This window comes from Leucoraja erinacea, chromosome 37 (assembly GCF_028641065.1).
Source record: "Leucoraja erinacea ecotype New England chromosome 37, Leri_hhj_1, whole genome shotgun sequence".
NCBI lineage: Eukaryota > Metazoa > Chordata > Chondrichthyes > Rajiformes > Rajidae > Leucoraja > Leucoraja erinaceus.
Genome location: NC_073413.1, coordinates 1,939,583 through 1,963,058, shown reverse-complemented (window position 1 = coordinate 1,963,058; position 23,476 = coordinate 1,939,583). Strand labels below are relative to the sequence as shown.

At 48.5% G+C, this 23,476-nt stretch overlaps 1 protein-coding gene across 1 annotated transcript; it reads left to right on the top strand.

Annotated features, from left to right (window-relative positions):
* The first annotated feature begins 88 nt into the window (after positions 1 to 88).
* On the top strand, positions 89 to 23,167 carry ddx59 (DEAD (Asp-Glu-Ala-Asp) box polypeptide 59). Its single transcript, XM_055663030.1, is given in 9 exon segments — positions 89 to 229; positions 7,820 to 8,589; positions 11,409 to 11,588; positions 14,218 to 14,307; positions 16,161 to 16,412; positions 19,845 to 19,997; positions 20,980 to 21,108; positions 22,748 to 22,966; positions 22,968 to 23,167. Coding segments are annotated over 8 exon segments (1,773 nt in total). The 5' UTR covers positions 89 to 229; positions 7,820 to 7,890; the 3' UTR covers positions 23,019 to 23,167.
* Positions 23,168 to 23,476: the final 309 nt, after the last annotated feature.

Genomic DNA, 23,476 nt, shown 5'->3' with positions numbered 1-23,476 from the left:
TTTTTTGAGAACTGTCATGGAGGGGGTTCGTGCGGATCATCTCCGGCGTTGCACCGTCTCCAGTGGAAATGTGCGCCCTTGAAACACGTCCGGGCTAGCACTGCCCCTGGCACTGGCCCTGGGACCGGTTCCCCCCTCCCGGCTCCTTGCGCAGGCAGAGGCGGGCTGTGAGGGCCCGTGTGCTCGTGTTCGGCTCCCCTCAGCTGAAGAAAGTTGTGGAGTAAATTCGGTGAGAGTCGGGGAGGGGGTTGGGGTGGGATGGATGGATGGAGGGATGAAGAGAGACAGACAGAGAGAGAGAGAGGTTGGAGCCTCGGCGAGTGGCGGGGAGGGCAGGGTGTCAGTGGGGTCCTTGGTACAGGTTGCTCTGCTGATGCTGGGACCCCCTCTACTCTTCTCCACTGATAACTCTAATCTCCGGGGTAGACAAAAGTGCTGGAGAAACTCAGCGGGTGAGGCAGCATCTATGGAGCGAAGGAAGTAGGCAACGTTTCGGGCCGAAACCCTTCTTCAGACTGAGCTTGTCGAGGATATTTCTAATCTCCTCCCCTGTTCTTCACTGATATATTTAATCTCTTCTCCACATATTTCTAACCTCCTTTTCTCTCCACTCATATCTCTAAACCCTCTTGTTCTCCACTCATATCTCTAACTTCCCCTCCTCCACATATATATTTTACCTTGCTCTACTAATGGTAGTCCTACTCAATATCCAAAACTCTGTAGCCTCTTTCTGGTATTTAATGTAATTTACATGTTTAATCAATAGTGTTTTATGATTAATGTTTAATATTTTGTGTGTCATTCTTAATTGTCACTGTATGTCATGTCACTTGTGGGCAGAGCACCAAGGCAAATTCCTCGTATGTGTACATACTTGGCCAATAAACATTGATTCAAACTTATTAATTCATTCATTCTTCTCTACTGATATCTCTAACCTCATCTCCTTTTCTCCACTGATATCTCTAATCTGTATTTGATGTTGGTTCATTGTGACACCTATAAAGAATACAGACTATAATATCCTATGAACACACTATCGGACTTTACTGGCTTTATATTGCACTAAACATTATTCACATTATTCCCTTTACATTGTATTTGTACACTGAATGGCTTGATTGTGATCGTGTATTGTTTTTCCGCGGACTGGTTAGCACGCAACAAAACCTTTTCGCTGTACCTCGGTACATGTGACATATTAAACTCAATAAACCAAACTCAAACTCAACTGTTGAGTATAATGTCCTATGAACTACTGTCTACTGAGCATGACTAGTAATCCTGAATGTACAGGCACAAAGAATACATCATGTATTCCTGCAACTGCAGGAAATGCCTCACTTGTCGCTTTACCTCCCCCCCCTCGACTCCATCCAAGGACCCAAGCAGTCTTTCCAGGTGTGGCAGAGGTTCACCTGCACCTCCTCCAACCTCATCTATTGCACCCGCTGCTCCAGGTGTCAACTGCTCTACATCGGTGAGACCAAGCGCAGGCTTTTTAAAAAAAAAAATATATATTTTAATTAGAAGTACAGTAAATTACAGTAATACACATCACATATATCTTATTACATTTTGTTGTACCACTTCGTTTTTCGAGCTTTAAAAAAGGTAGAAATAAAAGAAGTAAGGAAAGTGAGCAAGAATCGTGAAGGTGCAGGAAAGTGTTGGGAGACGAAAGCCCCTTGGGGAAGAAATTAGAGAAGGAAGTAAAGAAAAGAAATCAGACCCTAGAAAGAAAAGAAAAAAAAAGGAAAAACAGTCACTCTATTGTAACACAAAACTCCGCAAAAAAGGATATACCAACCGTGTTTTTTAATTTATTTTATACCCCCCGTTACCAGCTCCTGGTACCATTTATATTTTAAATTACTACTGCACCTTATGCTTGTAATAGTTCCGTAAATGCAGACCACGTCTTTTGGAAGTGGTCTGCTTTGCCTGCTAGGAGGAGTCTCATCTCTTCCAAGTGTAGTGTTTCGAACATGTTTGAAATCCACATTTTTATTGTTGGTATTGGAGCATTTTTCCAAAATTTGAGTATAAGCTTTTTTCCCATTATTAGCCCGTAATTAAGTAAGTTCTTTTGAAACACATTTAATTCGGGGTTACTTTCCGATATTCCAAAAATGATCCATTCTGCTTTTGTTACAAGTTTTATTTTAAATAATTTTGTGAAGATTTCAAATATTTCGTTCCAAAATTTTTAAATTTTTATACAGAAAACAAAAGAGTGCGCTATGGTAGCTTCTTGTGACTGACATTTATCACAAATGGGTGAGACATTGGAGAAAAGTTTATTTGTTTTAGTTTTTGAATAATATAGTCCATGTAATGTTTTATATTGAATTAAAGTATGTCGTACGTTGATCGAGCATTTATACACATATAGTAAGTGTTTATCCCAGCTCTCTTTTGAAATTTTTATAGCTAGTTCTTGTTCGCAGGCTTGGCGATCGTTTCGCCCAACGCCTCCGCTCAGTCCGCATTAATCTCCCGGTGGCTCAGCACTTCAACTCCCCCTCCCATTCCATATCCAACCTTTCTGGCCTAGGCCTCCTCCATGGCCAGAGTGAGTCCCACCGCAAATTGGAGGAGCAACACTTCATATTTTGCTTGTGTAGTTTACACCCCAGCGGTATGAACGTTGACTTCTCCAATTTCAGGTAGTGCTTGCTTTCTCCCTCCTTCCCCTCCCCTTCTCAGCTCTCCCACAGCCCACTGTCACCGCCTCTTCCTTTCTTCTTCACCCCCCCCAACCCCACATCAGTCTGAAGAAGGGTCTCGACCCGAAACGTCACCTATTCCTTCGTTCCATAGATGCTCCCTCACCGGCTGAGTTTCTCCAGCATTTTTTGTCTACCTTCGATTTTTCCAGCATCTACAGTTCTTTCTTAAATATCATGTATTCATTGGGAGGTTATGTTGCAGTTGTATAAGACGTTGGTGAGACTGCATTTGGAGTATTCTGTTCAGTTCTGGGCACCATGTTATAGGATAGATATTGTCCAGCTTGAAATGGTTCAGTTCAGATTTATGGGGATGTTGCCAGGATTAGAGGGTCTGAGCTAAAGGGAGAGGTTGAGTAGGCTGGGTCTCTATTCCTTGGAGCGCAGGAGGATGAGGGGTGATCTTATAGAAGTCTATAAAATCATGAGAGGAATAAATCGGGTAGATTTACAGAATCCCTTGCCCAGAGTAGGGGAATCTAGGGCCAGAGGACACAGGTTCAAGGTGAAGGGGAAAAGATTTAATAGGAATTCGAGAGATAACTTTCTCTCACAAAAGGTGGTGGGTGTATGGAACAAGCTGCCAGAGAAGGTAGTTGACGCTGGGACTATCCCAACGTGTAAGAAACAGTTAAAACGGGTATAGGACAAGTTTGGAGGGATACGCAGGCAGGTGGAACTAGTGTAGCTGGTGTGGGCAAGTTGGGCCGAAGGGCCTATTTCCACACTGCATCACTCTATGACTCTATCAAGAGTTTTTGCACGGTTTTTGATTTGTATATATTTATTTTATTCCAAGTAAACATAGAAACATAGAAAATAGGTGCAGGAGTAGGCCATTCGGCCCTTCGAGCCTGCACCGTCATTCAATATGATCATGGCTGATCATCCAACTCAGTATCCTGTACCTGCCTTCTTTCCATACCCCCTGATCCCTTTAGCCACAAGGGCCACATCTAACTCCCTCTTAAATCCAGCCATTGAACTGGCCTCAACTACCTTCTGTGGTAGAGAATTCCACAGATTCACCACTCTCTGTGTAAATTCCACAGATTCACCACTCTCTGTGTAAAAGCATTGCTAGCACAGTGGCACTCTTATGATACACACGGATGCTCAAAAGGAATAGGTAAAGTTCAGGTCGAGACCCTTCTTCAGACCCTTCAGGCCAATGAACTGGTCTCAACTACCTTCTGTGGCAGAGAGTTCCAGAGATTCACCACTCTCTGTGTGAAAAATGTTTATCTCATCTCGGTCCTAAAGGATTTTCCCTTTATCCTTAAACTGTGACCCCTTGTCCTGGACTTCCCCAACATCGGGAACAATCTTCCTGCATCTAGCCTGTCCAACCCCTTAAGAGTTTTGTAAGTTTCTATAAGATCCCCCCTCAATCTCCGAAATTCTAGTGAGTACAAGCCGAATCTATCCAGTCTTTCTTCATAAGACAGTCCTGACATCGCAGGAATCAGTCTGGTGAACCTTCTCTGCACTTCCTCTATGGCAAGAATATCCTTCCTCAGATTTGGAGACCAAAACTGTACACAATACTCCAGGTGTGGTCTCACCAAGACCCTGTACAACTGCAGTAGAACCTCCCTGCTCCTATACTCAAATCCTTTTGCTATGAATGCTAACATACCATTCGCTTTCTTCACTGCCTGCTGCACCTGCATGCCTACTTTAAATGACTGGTGTACCATGACACCCAGGTCTCGTTGCATCTCCCCTTTTCCTAATCAGCCACCATTTAGATAATAGTCTACTTTCCTGTTTTTGCCACCAAAGTGGATAACCTCACATTTATCCACATTATACTGCATCTGCCATGCCTTTGCCCACTCACCCAGCCTATCCAAGTCACCTTGCAGCCTCCTAGCATCCTCCTTACAGCTAACACTGCCCCCCAGCTTCGTGTCATCCGCAAACTTGGAGATGTTGCATTCAATTCCCTCGTCTAAATCATTAATATATATTGTAACTAGCTGGGGTCCCAGCACTGAGCCTTGCGGTACCCCACTAGTCACTGCCTGCTATTCTGAAAAGGACCCGTTTACTCCTACTCTTTGCTTCCTGTTTGCCAGCCAGTTCTCTATCCACATCAATACTGAACCCCCAATACCGTGTGCTTTAAGTTTGTATACTAATTTCTTATGTGGGACCTTGTCCAAAGCCTTCTGAAAGTCCAGATATAACACATCCACTGGTTCTCCCTTATCCACTCTACTAGTTACATCCTCGAAAAAGTCTATAAGATTCGTCAGACATGATTTACCTTTCGTAAATCCATACTGACTTTGTCCAATGATTTCACCACTTTCCAAATGTGCTGCTATCCCATCTTTAATAACTGACTAGCAGTTTCCCCACTACCGACGTTAGACTAACTGGTCTGTAATTCCCCGTTTTCTCTCTCCCTCCCTTTTTAAAAGTCTCTTAGCTGAAAGAAACACTACATTCTGCACTCTTTTTTTTTAAAAAAGGCACAAAGTGCCGGACTAAGTCACCGGGTAAGGCAGCAGCTGCAGTTCCTTGGATCTCTATATTATTCTGCACTGGGTTTATTTTGCATGACCTCATGTACACATGAATGGTATGATTTGACTGGAGAGCGTACTTTGACCTATCTTGGTACACGTGACTGTCATGAAGGGCCCCCACAATCCAGGCCTTGCCTTGCTGCTACCATCAGGCAGGAGGTACAGAAGCTCAAAGTCTTTACACTTTCAGGTCCTTGGGACATCTCAAGCAAAGATCTTTGACCTCAAGAGCACTTTACAGAAAATTAAATACTTTGTGCAGTCGTTATAGATATGTAGCAGCTAATCTATGCTCACTAACAGCATTTGCTTACGACGTGGGTTGGAGAATGCAAACCTGGTAAAGTGCTGGCACACAGTCAAGCAGCAAACTGCATGCAGTTGGTTTTCACAGTTTGTTGTGGTGTGCCCTTGGTACTCTGGTAGAGTTTCAGTTGGATGTGTTAAAGCCTCCATGTATGTCTGAACCATGGTATTACCACAGTGTCAGACTCCTTCAACCTTGTCTGCTTGTGTTAGCCTCACAAATTTGTACAGTTTATTTCTGAGATATAGAAAGGGAACAGGCCTTCGGCCCACCGAGTCCATGGCAATCACCAATCACCCGTTCTGTTCAATCACCCTAACGAGTTCAAAGTTGTCCCACTTTTGTAATCCTCTCCCTACACATTAGGGGAAATGTTGCTCATCCTGCAAATCCAAACGTCTTTGGGATGTGGAGGGAAACCCACAGGTCACAGGGAGAACGTGCAAACTCCACACCGACAGCACTGGAGGTCAGTTTGTAGGAAAGAACTGCCGATGCAGGTTTAAATTAAAGGGAGACACAAAATGCTGGAGTAACTCAGCGGGACAAGCAGCATCTCCGGAGAGAAGGACTGGGTGACGTTTCGGGCCGAGACCCTTCTTCAGACTGAACTTCTTCAGACAGACTTGCACTGGAGGTCAGGGTGGAGCCCGGGCTCTGATGCTGTGAGGCATCCACTCTACCAGCTGCGCTACAGTGCCACCACTGTGAAACACTTTCAGAATTAATTAAAAATCTTTCTCTTGTTACAAGTTAATATCTTAGTTAGAATAAGGAAATTATAAAATGTCAGTGGTGAGTTGATAGAGCTGATGCCTCACAATATTGGAGACCCGGGCTCGAGCCAGACCTTGGGTGCTGTCTGTGTGGAGTTTGCATGTTCTCACTGTGACTGAGGGTTTCCTCTGGGTGCTCCGGTTTAATCTTACATCTCAAGATGTGGGCTAATTGGCCTATATAAAATTGCCACATGTGTATAAGGAGTGAATGAGAAAGTAGGCTAATGTAGAACTAGTGGTGATCGATGGTGGGCGTGGACTCATAGAAACATGGAAAATAGGTGCAGGATTAGAGCATTCGGCCCATCGAGCCAGCACCGCCATTCTATATGATCATGGCTGATATCCAGAATCAGTACCCCCGTTCCTGCCTTCTCCCCATATCTTGTGATTCCTTTAGCCCTAAGAGCTATGATCCAACTCTCTCTTGAATACATCCAGTGAATTGGCTTCCACTACCTTCTGTGGCAGAGAATTCCACAGATTCACAACTCTCTGGGTGAAAAAGGTTTTTCCACATCGCAGTCCTAAATGGCCTGCCCCTTATTCTTAAACTGTGACCCCTGGTTCTGGACTCCCCCAACATAGGGAAAATTTTTCCTGCATCTAGCCCGTCCAACCCCTGAAGAATTTTACTTGTTTCTATAAGATCCCCTCTCATCCTAAATTCCAGTGAATATAAGCCCAGTCGATCCATTCTTTCATCAAATGTCAGTCTCGCCATCCCGGGAATTAATGTGGTGAACCTAATAGCAAGAATGTCCTTCCTCAAACTAGGAGACAAAAACTGCACACTATACTCCAGGTGCGATCTCACTAGGGCCCTGTACAACTGCAGTAGGGCCTCCTTGCTCCTATACTCAAAACCTCTCACTATGAAGGCCAACATGCCATTTGCTTTCTTCACTGCCTGCTGTACCTGCATGCTTAACTGTACAAGGACACCCACGTCAAATTGCACCTCCCCCTTTCCTAATCTGACACCATTCAGATGTTAATCTGCCTTTTACTTGCTACCAGTGCATAACCTCACATTTATCCACATAATACTGCATCTGCCCACTCACCCAACCTATCCAAGTCACACAGCAGCCCCACAGCATCCTCCTCGTAGCTCACACTGCCACCCAGCTTTGTGTCATCCGCAAACTTAGAGATGTTACTTAGTGAGCTAGGGTCTTTCAATCAATTCTATCAATCAATGTGAGATGTGTGTCGGAAGGAACTGCAGGTGCTGATTTAACCCGAATATAGACGCAAAAAGCTGGAGTAACTCAGCGGGTCAGACAGCATCTCTGGAGAAAAGGAATATGTGATGTGATGTTCTGAAGAAGGGTCTCGACCCGAAACGTCACCTATTCCGCTGAGTTACTCCAGCTTTTTGTGTCTATCTTCAATGCGAGTATTTGATTGGATTTGTTGTTTTGTGTTGAGCAGTTAGTAATACTTATCTCTCCACAGACGCTGCCTGACCGCACGGTAATGCCCGCCCATACTCCAGGAAGCGGAATTTGCTGATTAGTTACCGAACAATGTTTGTGCCCAGGTCTCTGAAAGTGAAGAGGGCCGAGGAAAGCACCGAGCAGGCGGCCAAGAGGAGCAAGACCCAAGATGCTGACCTCAAACCGGTCGAAGAGCTTCACACCCCAGCGGGTGAGGCTGAAGGGGATGTAGAGGAGCCGGGAGCCGGGGAGAGTGGCGAGGAGGAGCCGGTGAAGGCCCTGAGGCGCAGCCAGCGGTGGCCGGAGCCGGGGGAGCCGGCCTGCTCCATGTGCGGCCGCTACGGGGAGTACATCTGCGACCAGACGGACACCGACGTCTGCAGCCTGGAGTGCAAGGCCGAGCACCTGCGGCAACTGGGGCTGGGGGGCACGGGTTCCCCACCGCTGGAGCCGGAGCCGGGCCAGCAGGCGGATGGGCTGAGCGGCCACTACCGGGAGCACCCGATTGTCTCTGGCCTGTCGGACGAGCAGGTGGAGGCCCTGCAGCAGCAGCTGGGCATCGTGGTGCAGGGCCCAGCCCTCAGGCCCGTGCTGGAGTTTGACCACTGCGGCTTCCCCGCCACCCTGGGCCGCAGCCTGCAGCGGCTGGGCTACCACTGCCCCACCCCCGTGCAGATGCAGGTGCTGCCGCAGGGGCTGGCCGGCAAGGACGTGCTGGCCACCGCCGACACCGGCTCCGGCAAGACGGCCGCCTTCCTGCTGCCGGTCACCATGGCGGCGCTGCAGGAGGTAGGGCCCGAGGCCGGGGTGGGGGGGCGGCAGCGGGACGAGGGGAGGGGTGAAGGCTGGGGCTGGGGTAGGTTGAGGTGCGGGATGGAGAGGGTTGGTAGAGAGGGAGGGGAGCAGGGAGGGGGGGGTAGAGAGGGAGGGAGCAGGGAGGGGGGTAGAGAGGGAGGTGGAGGGTGGGGGGGGGGAGGGGAGCAGAGAGGGAGGGGAGATGAGAGGAAGGCGGCAGAGAAGGAGGGGAGCAGAGAGGGAGGGGGAGGGGAGCAGAGGGGGAGGGGGAGGGGAGCAGAGGGGGAGGGGGAGGGGAGCAGAGGGGGGAGGGGGGTAGAGGGGGAGGGGGGTAGAGAGGAAGGGGGGTAGAGAGGAAGGGGAGGGGAGCAGGGGAGGGGGGGCAGAGGGGAGATAGAGAGGGAGGGGGGTAGAGAGGGAGGGCTAGGGTGGGTACAGGGTGGGTGGGTGATGGGATGGGGGTGAAGGGCATGGGCCAAGTTGGGGGGGGTTGAAGGGCAGATGCCAAGATGGGATCGGTCTGCCATTGAAGATGAACAAAAGGAAAAGAATTTGCTTCCATTTTTTAAAAAAAAAAAGCCACAACGTTAGCTATCCTCCAGTGTTTGTTCCCTTCAAGGAGTTTGATGAATAATGATCAATTCCTCTGTAATTCTATCCCTCCTTTGGACAGTTCAAGACAAAATTCCAAGGTAGATAAAAATGCTGGAGAAACTCAGCAGGTGAGGCAGCATCTATGGAGCGAAGGAAATAGGTGACGTTTCAGGTCGAGACCCTTCTTCAGATTCCTTCGCTCCATAGATGCTCCATAGATCCAAAGTCATTGGGTATTTTTAAGTTGGAGATTGACAGATCTCCATTGGTATGGGTGTCAGTGATTATAGGGAGAAGGCAGGAGGATGGATTTAAGAGGGAGAGATAGGTCGGCCATGATTGAATGCTGGTGTAGACTTGATGGGCCAAAATTGCTAATTTTGCTCCTATGATATGAACTTATGATTGTCGTTTTGGAGTCGGTACTGAGCTGCCTGAGCTGCTGATGAGGGCAGTACAACTGTGGCGCTGGCGAAGAAGTTCCAGGATTGAGAGCCTGCAATGAGGCAAGATGGCAGTATCACAATGGGTCCAGAAGTCCAGAGCCATCATCATATGTCCCAGATAGAGCAATGATATTCTTACTTGCAGCAGCACAACAGAATATGTGAACATAGTACATGTGAACATGTAAACAATACACACGGGCACACAAACCCCTTTCCTTCTCTCCAGAGATGCTGCCTGTCCTGCTGAGTTACTTCAGCATTTTGAGTCTACCCACACTATATATATACACACACACATTATATATACAATCCCTAGCGAGGGAGGGGGGGGAGGATTGGGGCGGAGAGGGAGGGGGGTAGAGAGGGAGAGGAGGGGGGGGGTAGAGAAGGAGGGGGGTAGAGAGGGGGAGGCGGGCAGAGAGGGGGGGGGGGTAGAGGGGGGGGGGGAGGGGGGGAATGAGAGGGGGGGTAGAGGGGGAGGGGGGTAGAGAGGGAGGGGGGGGGTGGGTAGGTAGAGGGAGGGGAAGGGGGAGAGGGGGAGAGGGAGAGGGGAGCAGTGTTTGATGAGGAAAGTGGTTGGCCTGAGGGAGCTGGTACAGTGTGGATGCAGGAAGTGGGTTGGCCTGCCAGGAGCTGAGTCACTGACAGGATGTCCTCGACCCATCGATTTCTGATTATGAGGAGCCCCAGGACGGTAATTATGGAAATACCGCTGATGTTTTTAAAAAAAACATTGAATGTCAAGAGAAAGTGGTTAGACTCTTTTGTCCAAGTTAGTCATTTGAAGGCACTTTGCAGTGCAAGTGTTACTGGCCACTTATAAACACACGCCTGATTGTAGAACGGTTGCCAGGAAGGTCAATGAGTTGGATTGAAAGTGGTTTGGGTTTCATCGCTTGAGGCGTTGCGAGTGGACCTGATTGTTGCAAAATCATTCTCGCTTCCGACCACTTTCTCATCCACACTCTACTCACCAGGGGCAATTTACGGAGTTTATGGGCATTTAACATTTAAACCCACACGTCTTTGGGATTTGGGGGGGAACCGGAGCGCCCGGAGGAAACACACGCGGTCACAGGGAGAGCGTGCAAACTGTCACCGAAATGTCACCTTTTCTCCGGTGATGCTGCCTGACCCGCTGAGTTACTCCAGCTTTTTGAGTCTATCTTTCAGATTCATACCGCTGGGTTGTAAGCTGCTCAAGTGAGATATGAGGATGTCATTAGACAATAGACAATAGGTGCAGGAGTAGGCCATTTGGCCCTTCGAGCTAGCACCGCCATTCAATGTGATCATGGCTGATCATCCCCAATCAGTAATCCGTTCCTGCCATCTCCCCTGACTCCGCTATCTTTGAGAGCCCTATCTAGCTCTCTCTTGAAAGTATCCAGAGAACCGGCCTCCACTGCCCTCTGAGATAGAGAATTCCACAGACTCACCACTCTCTGTGAGAAAAAATGTTTCCTCGTCTCCGTTCTAAATGGCTTACTCCTCATTCTTAAACTGTGGCCCCTGGTTCTGGACTCCCCCAACATCGGGAACATGTTGTTTAAGAAGGAACTGCAGATGCTGGAAAATCGAAGGTACACAAAAATGCTTTCTCCAGCATTTATGTGTACCATCGGGAATATGTTTCCTGCCTCTAGTGTGTCCAAGCCCTTAACAATCTTAAATTAGATCAGATGATTAAATGGCAGACCTGGCTCATTGGGCTGCGTGGCTTCCTCTTGCTGCAGGTTTGTTCGTCAGGATTGTTCTCCTTCCTTTCAGATGCAAGATTCGCCGCGGCTGCCCGTGGGGCTGATACTGACACCGACCCGTGAGCTTGCCATTCAGATTGAGCGGCAGGCCAAGGAGCTGATGCAGGGTCTACCCAACATGCGGACCGCACTGCTGGTGGGGGGGATGCCCTTACCCCCACAGCTACATCGGCTGGAGCAAAACATCAAGGTAGGAGCCGAATCCACCCATGCTGTGAGTGCCATTACAGCGGAGATAGATAGATTCTTGATTAGTACGGGTGTCAAATGTCATGGGGTTGAGAGGGAAAGATAGATCAGCCATGATTGAATGGCGGAGTAGACTCGCTGGGTAGAATGGGCTAATTCTTCTCCTATAACTTATGACGTTTTTGATATTTGCCTTTCAGGGATAGTTGTAGATAATAGACAATAGGTGCAGGAGTAGGCCATTTGGCCCTTCGAGCCAAGCACCGCCATTCAATGTGATCATGGCTGATCATCCCCAATCAGTACCCCGTTCCTGCCTTTTCCCCATATCCTCTGATACCGCTATCTTTAAGAGCCCTATCCAGCTCTCTCTTGAAAGCATCCAGAGAACCAGCCTCCACCGCCCTCTGAGGCAGAGAATTCCACACTCACCACTCTCTGAGAGAAAAAGTGTTTCCTCGTCTCTGTTCTAAATGGCGTACTCCTTATTCTTAAACTGTGGCCCCTGGTTTTATCTTTACTAACTACCTTTTCAAATGTCACCATTCTTTCCTCCCACCCTGACTTTGGTCTTTAGTTTAGATTAGAGATGCAGCGCGGAAACCGGCCCTTCGGCCCACCGAGTCCGTGCCGACCAGCGATCCTCCGCACACGAGTACTATCCTACACACACTAGGGTGAAATTACAATTTTTATATCAAGCCAATTAACCAATTCCAACGAGAGACACGTCTACAACTAGGAAGGCGGGCACAAAAAGCCGGAGTAACTCAGCAGGTCAGACAGCGTCTGTGGAGAGAAAATAAATAGGTGACATAGAAACATAGAAAATAGGTGCAGAAGTAGGCCATTCGGCCCTTCGAGCCTGCACCGCCATTCGATATGATCATGGCTGATCATCCAGCTCAGTATCCCATCCCTGCCTTCTCTCCATACCCCCTGATCCCTTTAGCCACCAGGGCCACATCTAACTCCCTCTTAAATATAGCCAATGAACTGGCCTCGTTTTGGGCCAAAGGTGACGTTTTGGCCTCGTTTTGGGCCAAAGGTGACGTTTTGGGTTGAGACCCATCTTCAGACTGAGAATCAGGGGAAAGTGGAACAAGAGATATAGACGGTACTTAGGAGAAATGAATGGAAGATATGAAAAAAGTACCGATATTCGAGGAAATGTGGACCATTGTTGGGTGTGGGATAAGTGACAATGAGTAAACAGAGGAATGCAGCAGGACGACAGCAAAACTAGTAGTACGAACATCGGGAGAAGAATGGAATACAGGGGAGGGACAAGGACTTTGCCTTCCATCGCAGTGAGGACGAGATTCACCCTGATGGATGTTTGTGTAAATTGTGTGTCTTGTTTTTTTTTTCTTGTTGTATGACTGCAGAAACCAAATTTTGTTTGAACTTCATTTGAGGTGCAAATGACAATAAACGGTATTGTATTGTAGGAGGCAGGGACCGAGAGATTACTTGGTTAGAGAAATCAAGTTGAGAGAAATAGACAATAGGTGCAGGATATATCCCTCCAAACCTGTCCTATCCAGGTAACTGTCTAAATGTTTCTTAAACATTGCGATAGTACCTGCCTCAACTACCTTCTCTGGCAGCTCGTTCAATGCACCCACCATTCTTTGTGTGGAAAAATTTACCCAAAAGGTTCCCATTAAATCTTTCCCCCCTCACCTTAAACCCATGTCCTTTAGTTCTCGATTCCCCTACTCTGGGCAAGAGACTGTGCATCTACCTACTCTACTCTTCTTGTGATTTTGTACAATGGCCTTGGACTTGTGTCCATTAATGGTTCTCTCACCAAAAATTATGTTTACTCTTTCCCCCCCCCCCCACCCTTCGTTTCACCTCTGCCAATCTGCCCCTCCCCCATTTGGCCCATCACAAGCCACCTCTCCCCATTTGGCCCATCACAACCCACTCCATCCCATTCAAGTCAAGTCAAGTCAACTTTATTTGTCACATACACATACAAGATGTGCAGTGAAATGAAAGTGGCAATGCCTGCGGATTGTGCAAAAAACTACAGAACAGAATAGAACAGAATCAGTATTTACATATTAGAAAAAACCCAGCAATTTTAAAAAGACACAACACAACAGTATTTAGTCCTTGGTGAGATAAGAGTTTACAGTCCTGACGGCCTGTGGGAAGAAACTCCATCATCCTCTCTGTTTTTCACAGCATGACAGCGGAGGCGTTTGCCTGACCGTAGCAGCTGGAACAGTCCGTTGCTGGGGTGGAAGGGGTCCCCCATAATGTTGCTGGCTCTGGATCTGCACCTCCTGTTGTATAGTTCCTGCCTGGGGGGGCGAGTGTAGTTCCCATAGTGCATTCGGACGAATGCACTACTCTGCAGAGCTTTCTTGTCCTGGGCAGAGTAGTTCCCAAACCAGATTGTGATGTTGCCGGACAAGATGCTTTCCACAGCCGCTGAGTAGAAGCACTGAAGGATCCTCAGAGAGACTCTGAATTTCCTCAGCTGCCTGAGGTGGTAAAGGTGCTGCCTTGCCTTACTCATCAGTGCGGCAGCGTGTGTTGTCTATGTCAGATCCTCTGTGATCTGGTGAGTACTCCGTGCAGGACGCTGATACTGAATGTGTGGATCTCTTGTGCAGGTGATAATTGCCACCCCTGGGCGTCTGCTGGATATTCTAAAGCAAGAGGCCGTCAGCCTGAGCGGACTGCGTATTGTGGTGGTTGACGAGGTAAGTGTTGTCCGGGCTGATATTTAGACTTCAGAGATACAGCGCGGAAACATGCCCTGCGAGTTGCCCCAACCAGTGATCACCCCATACACCAGCACTCACTATCCTACACACTAGGGACAATTTTACAACTTGCCGAAGCCTATTCACATACAAACCTGCATGTCTTTGGAATGTGGGAGGAAAGCGAAGCACCTGGAGAAAACCCACTCGGTCACAGGGAGAACAGAGTACATATCGCTTACAAACAGAGCCCATAGTCAGGATCGAACCCGGGTCTTAAGTGCTATGAGGCAGCGACTCTACCACTCCGCCACTGTGCAGCTCTTGTGAAGCCCATCTTGGAGATGTTGGGATTGGGATTGAATATGATGAGCTAGCTGGGATGACTGCCTCTTGCTTTACTTTCTGATCTGGAATGGAATGAGTTTGTGGTGGTGCAGTTCGACTCACAATAGCTGAGGTCCCACATCAGTCATGAGAAACCACAAGGTGACGAGATCAAGAATTGCCTGTCTGCCATTATAATGGGTAGCCCTCATGAGGTTGAGATAGAAGAATAAATGGCAGTGGATGCTACAGAGCCCATCATGTTTTCCTCTGCATTGGCCGACGTGGCATCACTTTGCCGCCACTCCCAGTCTCCTTTGATTTCCTGCACCATCGTGGTCTATTAATTTTGCCCTTAAATATACCTGACGAATGAGTCTCCAGCACTCTCTGGGGAAGATTCTGCGGAGGAGCCGAATCGGCAGACGCCTTTCTGGAGACTTATGTACATTGCTATAGTATTCAAATGAAGAATTTCACTGTGACTTGTCACATGACACAATAAAGTATTCATTCAATTCAATTCAAGAAAGTCCTTGGACTAGAATCTCTAGTGTGTGGGATAGAACTGATGTACGGGTGATTTTCTTTTTTTAATTTATGTTTTAATATATTAAAGCACATTTAATAGCAACCCACGTTGGCCAAAGTGCTGTACAGACCATAGCAGGTAGCTAAAATCACAAAAAGAAACGGACATACACAGGAATGCACACAGCACACGGGTACAAATAATCAACTCAAAGACACAACAGACAATAGACAATAGGCGCTCTTCGAGCCAGCACCGCCATTCAATGTGATCATGGCTGATCATCCCCAATCAGGACCCCGTTCCTGCCTTCTCCCCATATCCCCACACTCCTCTATCTTTAAGAGCCCTCTCTAGCTCTCTAGTAGAGAGTAGTCCTCCTTGGAGACGCTCTGACTATCCTTGATTGGACATTCTGGCTTTATCTTGCACTAAACTTTATTCATGTTATTCGCTTTTTCATGTACATGTACACTGTGGATGGCTTGATTATAAGACAAAGCAGTCACGGTGGCGCAGCGGCAGAGTTGCTGCCTTACAGTGAATGCAGCGCCGGAGACTCGGGTTGGATCCCGATTACGGGTGCTGTCTGTACGGAGTTTGTACGTTCTCCCCGTGACCCGAGTGGGTTTTCTCCGAGATCTTCGGTTTCCTCCCACATTCCAAAAACGTCGAGGTTTGTAGGTTAATTGGCTTGATAAATGTAAAAATTGTCCCTAGTGGGTGTAGGATAGTGTTAATGTGCGGGGATCGTTGGTCAGCGCGGACCCGGTGGGTTAAAGGGCGCTGTAGCTCTAATCTAAGCTAAACAAAATGCATTGTCTTTCCGCTGACGGGTTAGCAAGCAAAAGCTTTTCACTGTACCTCGGTACACGTGACAATAAACTAAACTTAACTCAATTAACAAACAGTTAATTTTCCACCTTTCCTTACAGTACAATTTTGCACCTTTCCTTACAGTAGGCCAAAGTGTGTGTTTTTTATTGTCCAGGTCGATACAATGTTGAAGATGGGTTTCCAGCAGCAGGTGTTGGATATCTTGGAGCAGACGCCCGAGGAGCATCAAACGATTCTTGTCTCCGCCACGATCCCAGCAGGCATCCAGCAGCTGGCCAGCCATTTCCTGCAGGACCCGGTCAAGATCACAGTGGGAGAGATGAACCAGCCTTGCTCGAATGTTCGCCAGATCATTCTGTGGGTGGAGGAACCGTCCAAGAAGAAGAAGCTGTTCGAGATTCTGAATGCAAGTAGATTTAGTTTAGTCTCAGTTTAGAGATACAACATGGAAACAGGCCCTTTGGCCCACCGAGTCCGCGCTGACCACCAACGCCCGCACACTAACATTATTTTACACATACAACGCACAATTTACAATTATACCAAGCCAATTAACTGCAGACTTGTACGTTTTTGGAGTGTGGGAGGAAACCGGAGCACCCGGAGAAAACCCGCGCGGTCACAGCAAGAACGTACAAACTCTGTACAGTCGGTACCTGTAGTCAGGATCGAACCTGTCTCTCTGGCGCTGTAATACAGCAACTTTACCACTGTGCCACCGTGCCTCCCCTATGACTCTGAGCTTTCAGTGTGTACGAAAAGAAGAAAGTAGCCACCAATCTATTTCTGTTTGTGGGCAAGGAACTGTTGTGGAGGATAGAGACAAAGTGCTGGAGTAACTCGGCGGGTCAGACAGCATCTCTGAAGATAAAGGATAGATGATATTTCAGGTCAGGACCCAAGAAGGATCCTGACCCGAAAGGTCACCACCAATCCTTTATCTTCAGCGATTCTGCCCGACCCACTGAGTCACTCCAGCACTGTGACTATCTTTGGTATAAACCAGTGTCTGCAGTTTAGGAGTAACTCAGCAGGACATGCAGCATCTCTGGAGAGAAGGAATGGGTGATGTTTCGGGTCGAGACCCTTCTAGTCTGAAGACCCTTCTTGCCCGAAACATCACCCATTCCTTCTCTCCAGATGTCTCGCCGAGTTACTCCAGCTTTTTGTGTCTATCTTCGGTTTAAACCAGCATCTGCAGTTCCTTCCTACACATTTTGTTTGCAGTTTGGGTGCCAGCTTCCATTCACACGCAGAGAATCAGAATCGCACTTTATTCGCCAAGTATGTTTTGTAACAGATGAGGAATTTCATTGGCCAGGTCAGTCATACAATTAAAAGTAACAGATCACTTCAAAAACACATTTTAACATGAACATCCACTACAGTGACTCCTACACATTCCTCACTGTGATGGAAGGCGAAATAAAGTTCAAGTCCTTCCCTTAGTTCTTCCTCGGTCGTGGGCCTCGAGCCCCCGTTGACGGGACGATCTTGAGTGTGGTGAGACTGCAGAGAAGTGTGGACAGAAGCTCCATACCAAGATCATTGCTTTGTGAGGAATTAGCTGGGTTATCCCTGGTTATATAGAGACGCAAGAGACCTCAGATGCTGTAATCTTGAGCTAACAACAAACTGCGGGAGGAACTCAGTGGGTCAGGACGCATCTGTGGAAGGAAATGGACAACAGGTGGCATTTTGAGTCGGGGCCCTTCTTCATTCTGCTGCTGCCTGACCTGCTGAGTACCATGGTCATAACATTGGCACCAACAGCAGCAGGATAGGAGGAAGAGAGTGAACTATGTATCTATCCAAGCTTGTTCAGCTCTTGTGTTGTCTCCTGGATGGAACCATAGTGGGGCTCAAAGAGCTGCTGCCTCTCGGATCCAGCAACCCGTTTGACTCTTACCTCTGGTGCTGTCTGTGTGGAGTTTTCACCTTCCTCCCGTTTTTAGTATTAGTTTAGACATAGAGCGTGGAAACAGGCCCTTTGACCCACCGAGTTTGCACCGACCAGCGGTCCCCACACATTAACACTTTCCTCCATACACGAGGGACAATTTTTACATTCATTCCAAGCCAATTAACTTACAAACCTTTGGAGTGTGGGAGGAAAGAGCTCAAAGAAAACCCACACAGGTCACGGGGAGAACGTACAAACTCCGTACCCGTAGTCAGGATTGAACTCGGGACTCTGGCGCCGTAAGGCAGCAACTCTACCGCTGCGCCACCTCAAGTTTTCTCCATGTTGCTTCTGTTACCACCAAGACATGCTGGGTGTTAGCTTCTTCGACAATGCTAAATTACTCCGGGTGTAGATGGGTGAATCGGGAGGATTTGGTGGAAGGAAATTGGGAGGGGATTGATGGGATTGTCCTGAGAACGGGCAAAGATCCGACTACAGGCTGAACACCAATTTTCCAGCACCCTCTGTTCCCGAGATTTCTGGATTATCCGTTTTTCTGGGCCAACAGAAGTCACATGGTAATAAAATACCAGTACACCACTGGCCCGCTAATGACTCCCCTCCCATGCCTCTAAAGCACCATGGGGTGCCAGAAACTTAAGTAAGTACGTTTATTGGCCAAGTATTCACATACAAGGAATTTGCCTTGGTGCTCCGCCCACAAGTAACAACATGACGTACACTGACAGTTACGAATGACTCAGAAAACACTAAACATTAATAATAATAAAACATTCATGATAAAACACCATTGATCAAGCATGTGAACCAGCAAAATACCAGATCAAAGGGAGGCTACAGATTTTTGGCTGTTGAGTAGAGCAACTACTCTGTTTTTATGTCTGGCTGTGGCAGCTTTGACAGTCCGAAGTTGCCTTCCAGAGGGAAGTGATTCAAAGAGTTTGTGGCCAGGGTGAGAGGGGCCAGAGATGATCTTGCCCGCTCGCTTCCTGGCCCTTGCAGTGTACAGTTCATCAATGGAGGGAAGGTTGCAGCCAATAACCTTCTCAGCTGATTGGATGATTCGCTGAGAAGGTAATTAAAATAAATATAACGTGTATTATCAGCAGGTGAGAGGGGCTCGCTGGCACACCTTGCGAGACGGAAGTGGGGCTCCAAATGACCAGGGGGGAGATGGGGTTGGGTCGGCAGGTCATTCCATCTACATTCAGTTTACAATGCTATCTGCGGCCACTGAGGGAACTTCAACTGAACTCTGGTACACGAAAATGCTGGAGAAACTCAGCGGGTACAGCAGCATCTGTGAAGTGAAGGAAATAGGTAACGTTTCGGGCCGAACCCCAAGAAGCATCTGCAGTTCCTTCTTGAACACTTCAACTGAACTCTGGTCATTTTAGACACAAAATGCTGGAGTAACTTGGTGGGACAGGCAGCATCTCTGGAGAGAAGGAATGGGTGACGTTTCAGGTCAGTCTGAAGAAGGGTCTCGACCAGAAACATCACCCATTCCTTCTCTACAGCTATATTTAAGAGGGAGTTAGATGTGGCCCTTGTGGCTAAAGGGATCAGGGGGTATGGAGAGAAGGCAGGTACAGGACACTGAGTTGGATGATCAGCCATGATCATATTGAATGGGGGTGCAGGCTCGAAGGGCCGAATGGCCTACTCCTGCACCTAATTTCTATGTTCTAAGTTTCTATGTTACAGAGATGCTGCCTTTCCCGCCGAGTTACTCCAACATTTTGTGCCTATCTTCGGTTTAAACCAGCACCATCAGTTGCAGGAACATCAGTGTTCAACCTGTGTGCGCAGTTACGTTATGGGAGTGTCCGGCCCATCATGGCAACGTGAAAAAGGATGCTTCTTCATGTTGCGATTTGAATGTCCTCGTTGTTTGCTGCTCTTGTACAGGACGGCAAGCTCTACCACCCCCCGGTGCTGGTGTTTGTGGACTGCAAGCTGGGGGCTGACCTGCTGTCCAACGCGGTGCAGACCATCACCGGCCTGAAGTCGGTGTCCATGCACTCAGACAAGGCCCAGTGTGACCGCAACCAGATTCTGCAGGTAAGTGGAGAATAACCTGACTGCTGCACCGTCCGGGCACCTGGCTGCTGTGCCGTATTCACGAGGCTGGTGGGAGTGCGTCTACGTGGTCATGAAGGTGCTGCCCCGCCTGTTGGGGGAGAGTGGGTTACTGCTGGGCGTCCTTTATGCGTGCTTTAAGGCGTTTAACACCATGCCTACGAGGAAGTCCGCCCCTCCCCTCGAGGTTTACAAGGTTAATTCCCGGGATGGCGGGACTGTCATATGCTGAGAGAATGGAGCAGCTGGGCTTGTACGCTCTGGAGTTTAGAAGGATGAGAGCCAGCAACACCATTCAACGTGATCATGGCTGATCATCCACAATCAGTACCCCGTTCCTGCCTTCTCCTCATATCCCCTGACTCCGCTATTTTTAAGAGCCCTATCTAGCTCTCTCTTGAAAGCATCCAGAGAACCGGCCTCCACAGCCCTCTGAGGCAGAGAATTCCACAGACTCACAACTCTCTGTGTGAAGAAGTGTTTCCTCGTCTCCGTTCTAAATGGCTTGCCCCTTATTCTTAAACTGTGGCCCCAGGTTATGGACTCCCCCAACATTGGGAACATGTTTCCTGCCTCTAAAGTGTCCAAACCCTTAATAATCTTATATGTTTCAATAAGATACCCACTCATCCTTCTAAACTCCAGAGTGTACAAGCCCAGCCGCTCCATTCTCTCAGCATATGACAGTCCCGCCATCCCGGGAATTAACCTTGTAAACCTACGCTGCACTCACTCAATAGCAAGAATGTCCTTTGTCAAATTAGGGGACCAAAACTGCACACAATACTCCAGGTGTGGTCTCACTAGGGCTCTGTACAACTGCAGAAGGACCTCTTTGCTCCTATACTCGACTCCTGGTTGCATTTCGTGCAAATGTATACTTATATGTTCGAATGACAAATAAATTATTATTATTATGATACATTATTATTTCTCAAAGGCTTGTTGAAAATCTCTGTTGCAGGGTCTGCTTCAAGGAGACCATGAGGTTGTGGTCAGCACAGGGGTTCTTGGCAGAGGGCTCGATCTTGTCAACGTCAGACTGGTTGTGAACTTCGACATGCCACGCACCATGGATGAGTACGTTCACCAGGTAACGCTCTTTCCCCGTGTGAATTCCTCAACTCCTTCCACCATGTCCTCTTGTCCCAAACTCTGAAATGTGCAATGATCATTACCAGGTATTTAGTGTAGAGATACAGCGAGGAAACAGGCCCTTCAGCCCACACCGACCAGCGATCCCCGCACTTTAACACTGCCCTACACACACTAGGGACAATTTACATTTATACCAAGCCAATTAACCTACAAACCAGTACGTCTAGATGGGGCTCTTAAAGATAGCGGAGTCAGGGGATATGGGGAGAAGGCAGGAACGGGGTACTGATTGGGGATGATCAGCCATGATCGCATTGAATGGCGGTGCTGGCTCGAAGGGCCGAATGGCCTACTCCTGCACCTATTGTCTATTGTCTTTGGAGTGTGGTAGGAAACTGAAAATCTAGGAGAAAACCCACGCAGGTCATGGGGAGAACGTATAAACTCCGTACAGACAGCGCCCGTAGTCAGGATGTGAGCTGTAGTCACACCCTTTGGCACTCCTGAGACAACAATCCTGTTTTCTGCATCCTCCCATTATAAATAATATCCTCTAATCCGTGCAGCATTCAAGTAAACCTCATCTGTGTCCTTTCCAGAGCCTCCACATCCTTCCTGTAATGGGGTTACCAGAACTACACCCAATTATCCAAATTAGTTGGTGTAAGCGGAGACGGGGGTAGATTGTTGGTTGGGTGGTGAATCTGTGGAATTCATGGCCACAGAAGGCCGTCAATGGACAGTTTTAAGCCAAGGATAGGTAGAATCGTGATTAATAAGGGTGTCAGGGGTTATGGGGAGATGGCTGGAGAACAGGGTTGAGAGGGAAAGGTAGATCAGCCTTGATTGAAATGCAGAGTAGACATGATGGGCCGAATGGTCTGTTTCTGCTCCTATCACTTGTGAACATTGCTGAAAGGCAGGCCGCGAGGGATAGTGGAAGTGCAACGATATAGTATTAGTTGGTGCTCTCTCGCTGGGTGGCACAGAGGCGTAGCGGTAGAGTTGCTGCCTTACAGCACCAGAGACCCGTGTTCGTTCCAGACTAGAGGTGCAGTCTGTTCTCCCCGTGACCTGCGTGGGTCTTTCTCCGAGATCTTCGGTTTCCTCCCACACTCCAAAGATCTACAGGTTGGTAGGTTAATTGACTTGGTATAAAAAAAGGTCAATTGTTGCAAGTAGGATGGTGTTAGTGTGCGGGGATCGCTGGTTGGTACGGGCACGAAGGGCCGGTTTCCGCGGTATCTCTGCGTTAAACCCCTGTCCCACGGTACGAGTTCATTCCAAGAGCGCTCCCGAGTTTGCCCTGATTTGAACTCGGAGATTTACGGTAATGGCCGCTCGTCGGTACTCGGGGCTCTCGTGGACATTTTTCAACATGTTGCAAAATCTTCACGAGTCTTCCCGAACTTACCTGCCGTTAGCGAGTCTTCCCGAGTACCTGCCGCTAGCGTGACGAGCCACTAAGAGACGTCCCCGAGCACCGACGTACCCGCTACGTTCATTCTCTGTGCTCACCACGAGTTTGATTTTTTTTAAACTCGGGAGAGCTCTTGGAATGAACACGCACCGCGGGACAGGGCTATTAAACTGAACGAAACTCTCCCACGCGTTGTGCACGCTTGTTGTTTCAGGTGGGGAGAGCCGGCCGCTTGGGCCACCGCGGGACGGCCATCACCTTAGTGAACAACGGCAGCAGCCGGCATTTCCTGGAGCTGGTGAAGAGGGTGAAGCCAACCGGCACTCTGCTGCCCCCGCAGCTGCTCAACTCGCCGTACCTGGTGGAGCAGCAGCGCCGGGAGCAGCGGCGGAACAAGCAGCAGGCCCAGCAGGACCTGGTGGCCGGTGACAGTCCTGCTCGACATCATCAGGAAGCACGACCGCAGCGTGCTGCAGAAGCGGTAGTCCCGCGTGACTGCCGGCCCCGCTCTGCGGCACCCACACCCGCTGCACTCCACTCCCTCCAGTCTCCTCCGCCCTCGGCTTGCATTGAACTGTCAAATGGAGCGGGAGGTGAACAGGATGTGGGAGCTGGACAGATGCTTCATTGAACTTGATCAGAACTTGAAGCGCTCAAATAGAATATAGAACATCGAACATCGAAAAATGAAGGGCCCCGACCCGAAAGGTCACCCAGCCCCTTTTCTCCAGAGAGGCTGCCTGACAATAGACAATAGGTGCAGGAGGAGGCCCTTCGAGCCAGCACCGCCATTCAATGTGATCATGGCTGACCCGCTGAGTTACTCCAGCACTTTGTGTCTATCTTTGGTATAAACCAACATCTGCGGCTCCTTTGGGGGCGGCACGGTGGCGCAGCGGTAGAGTTACTGCCTTACAGCGCCAGAGACCCGGGTTCAAACATG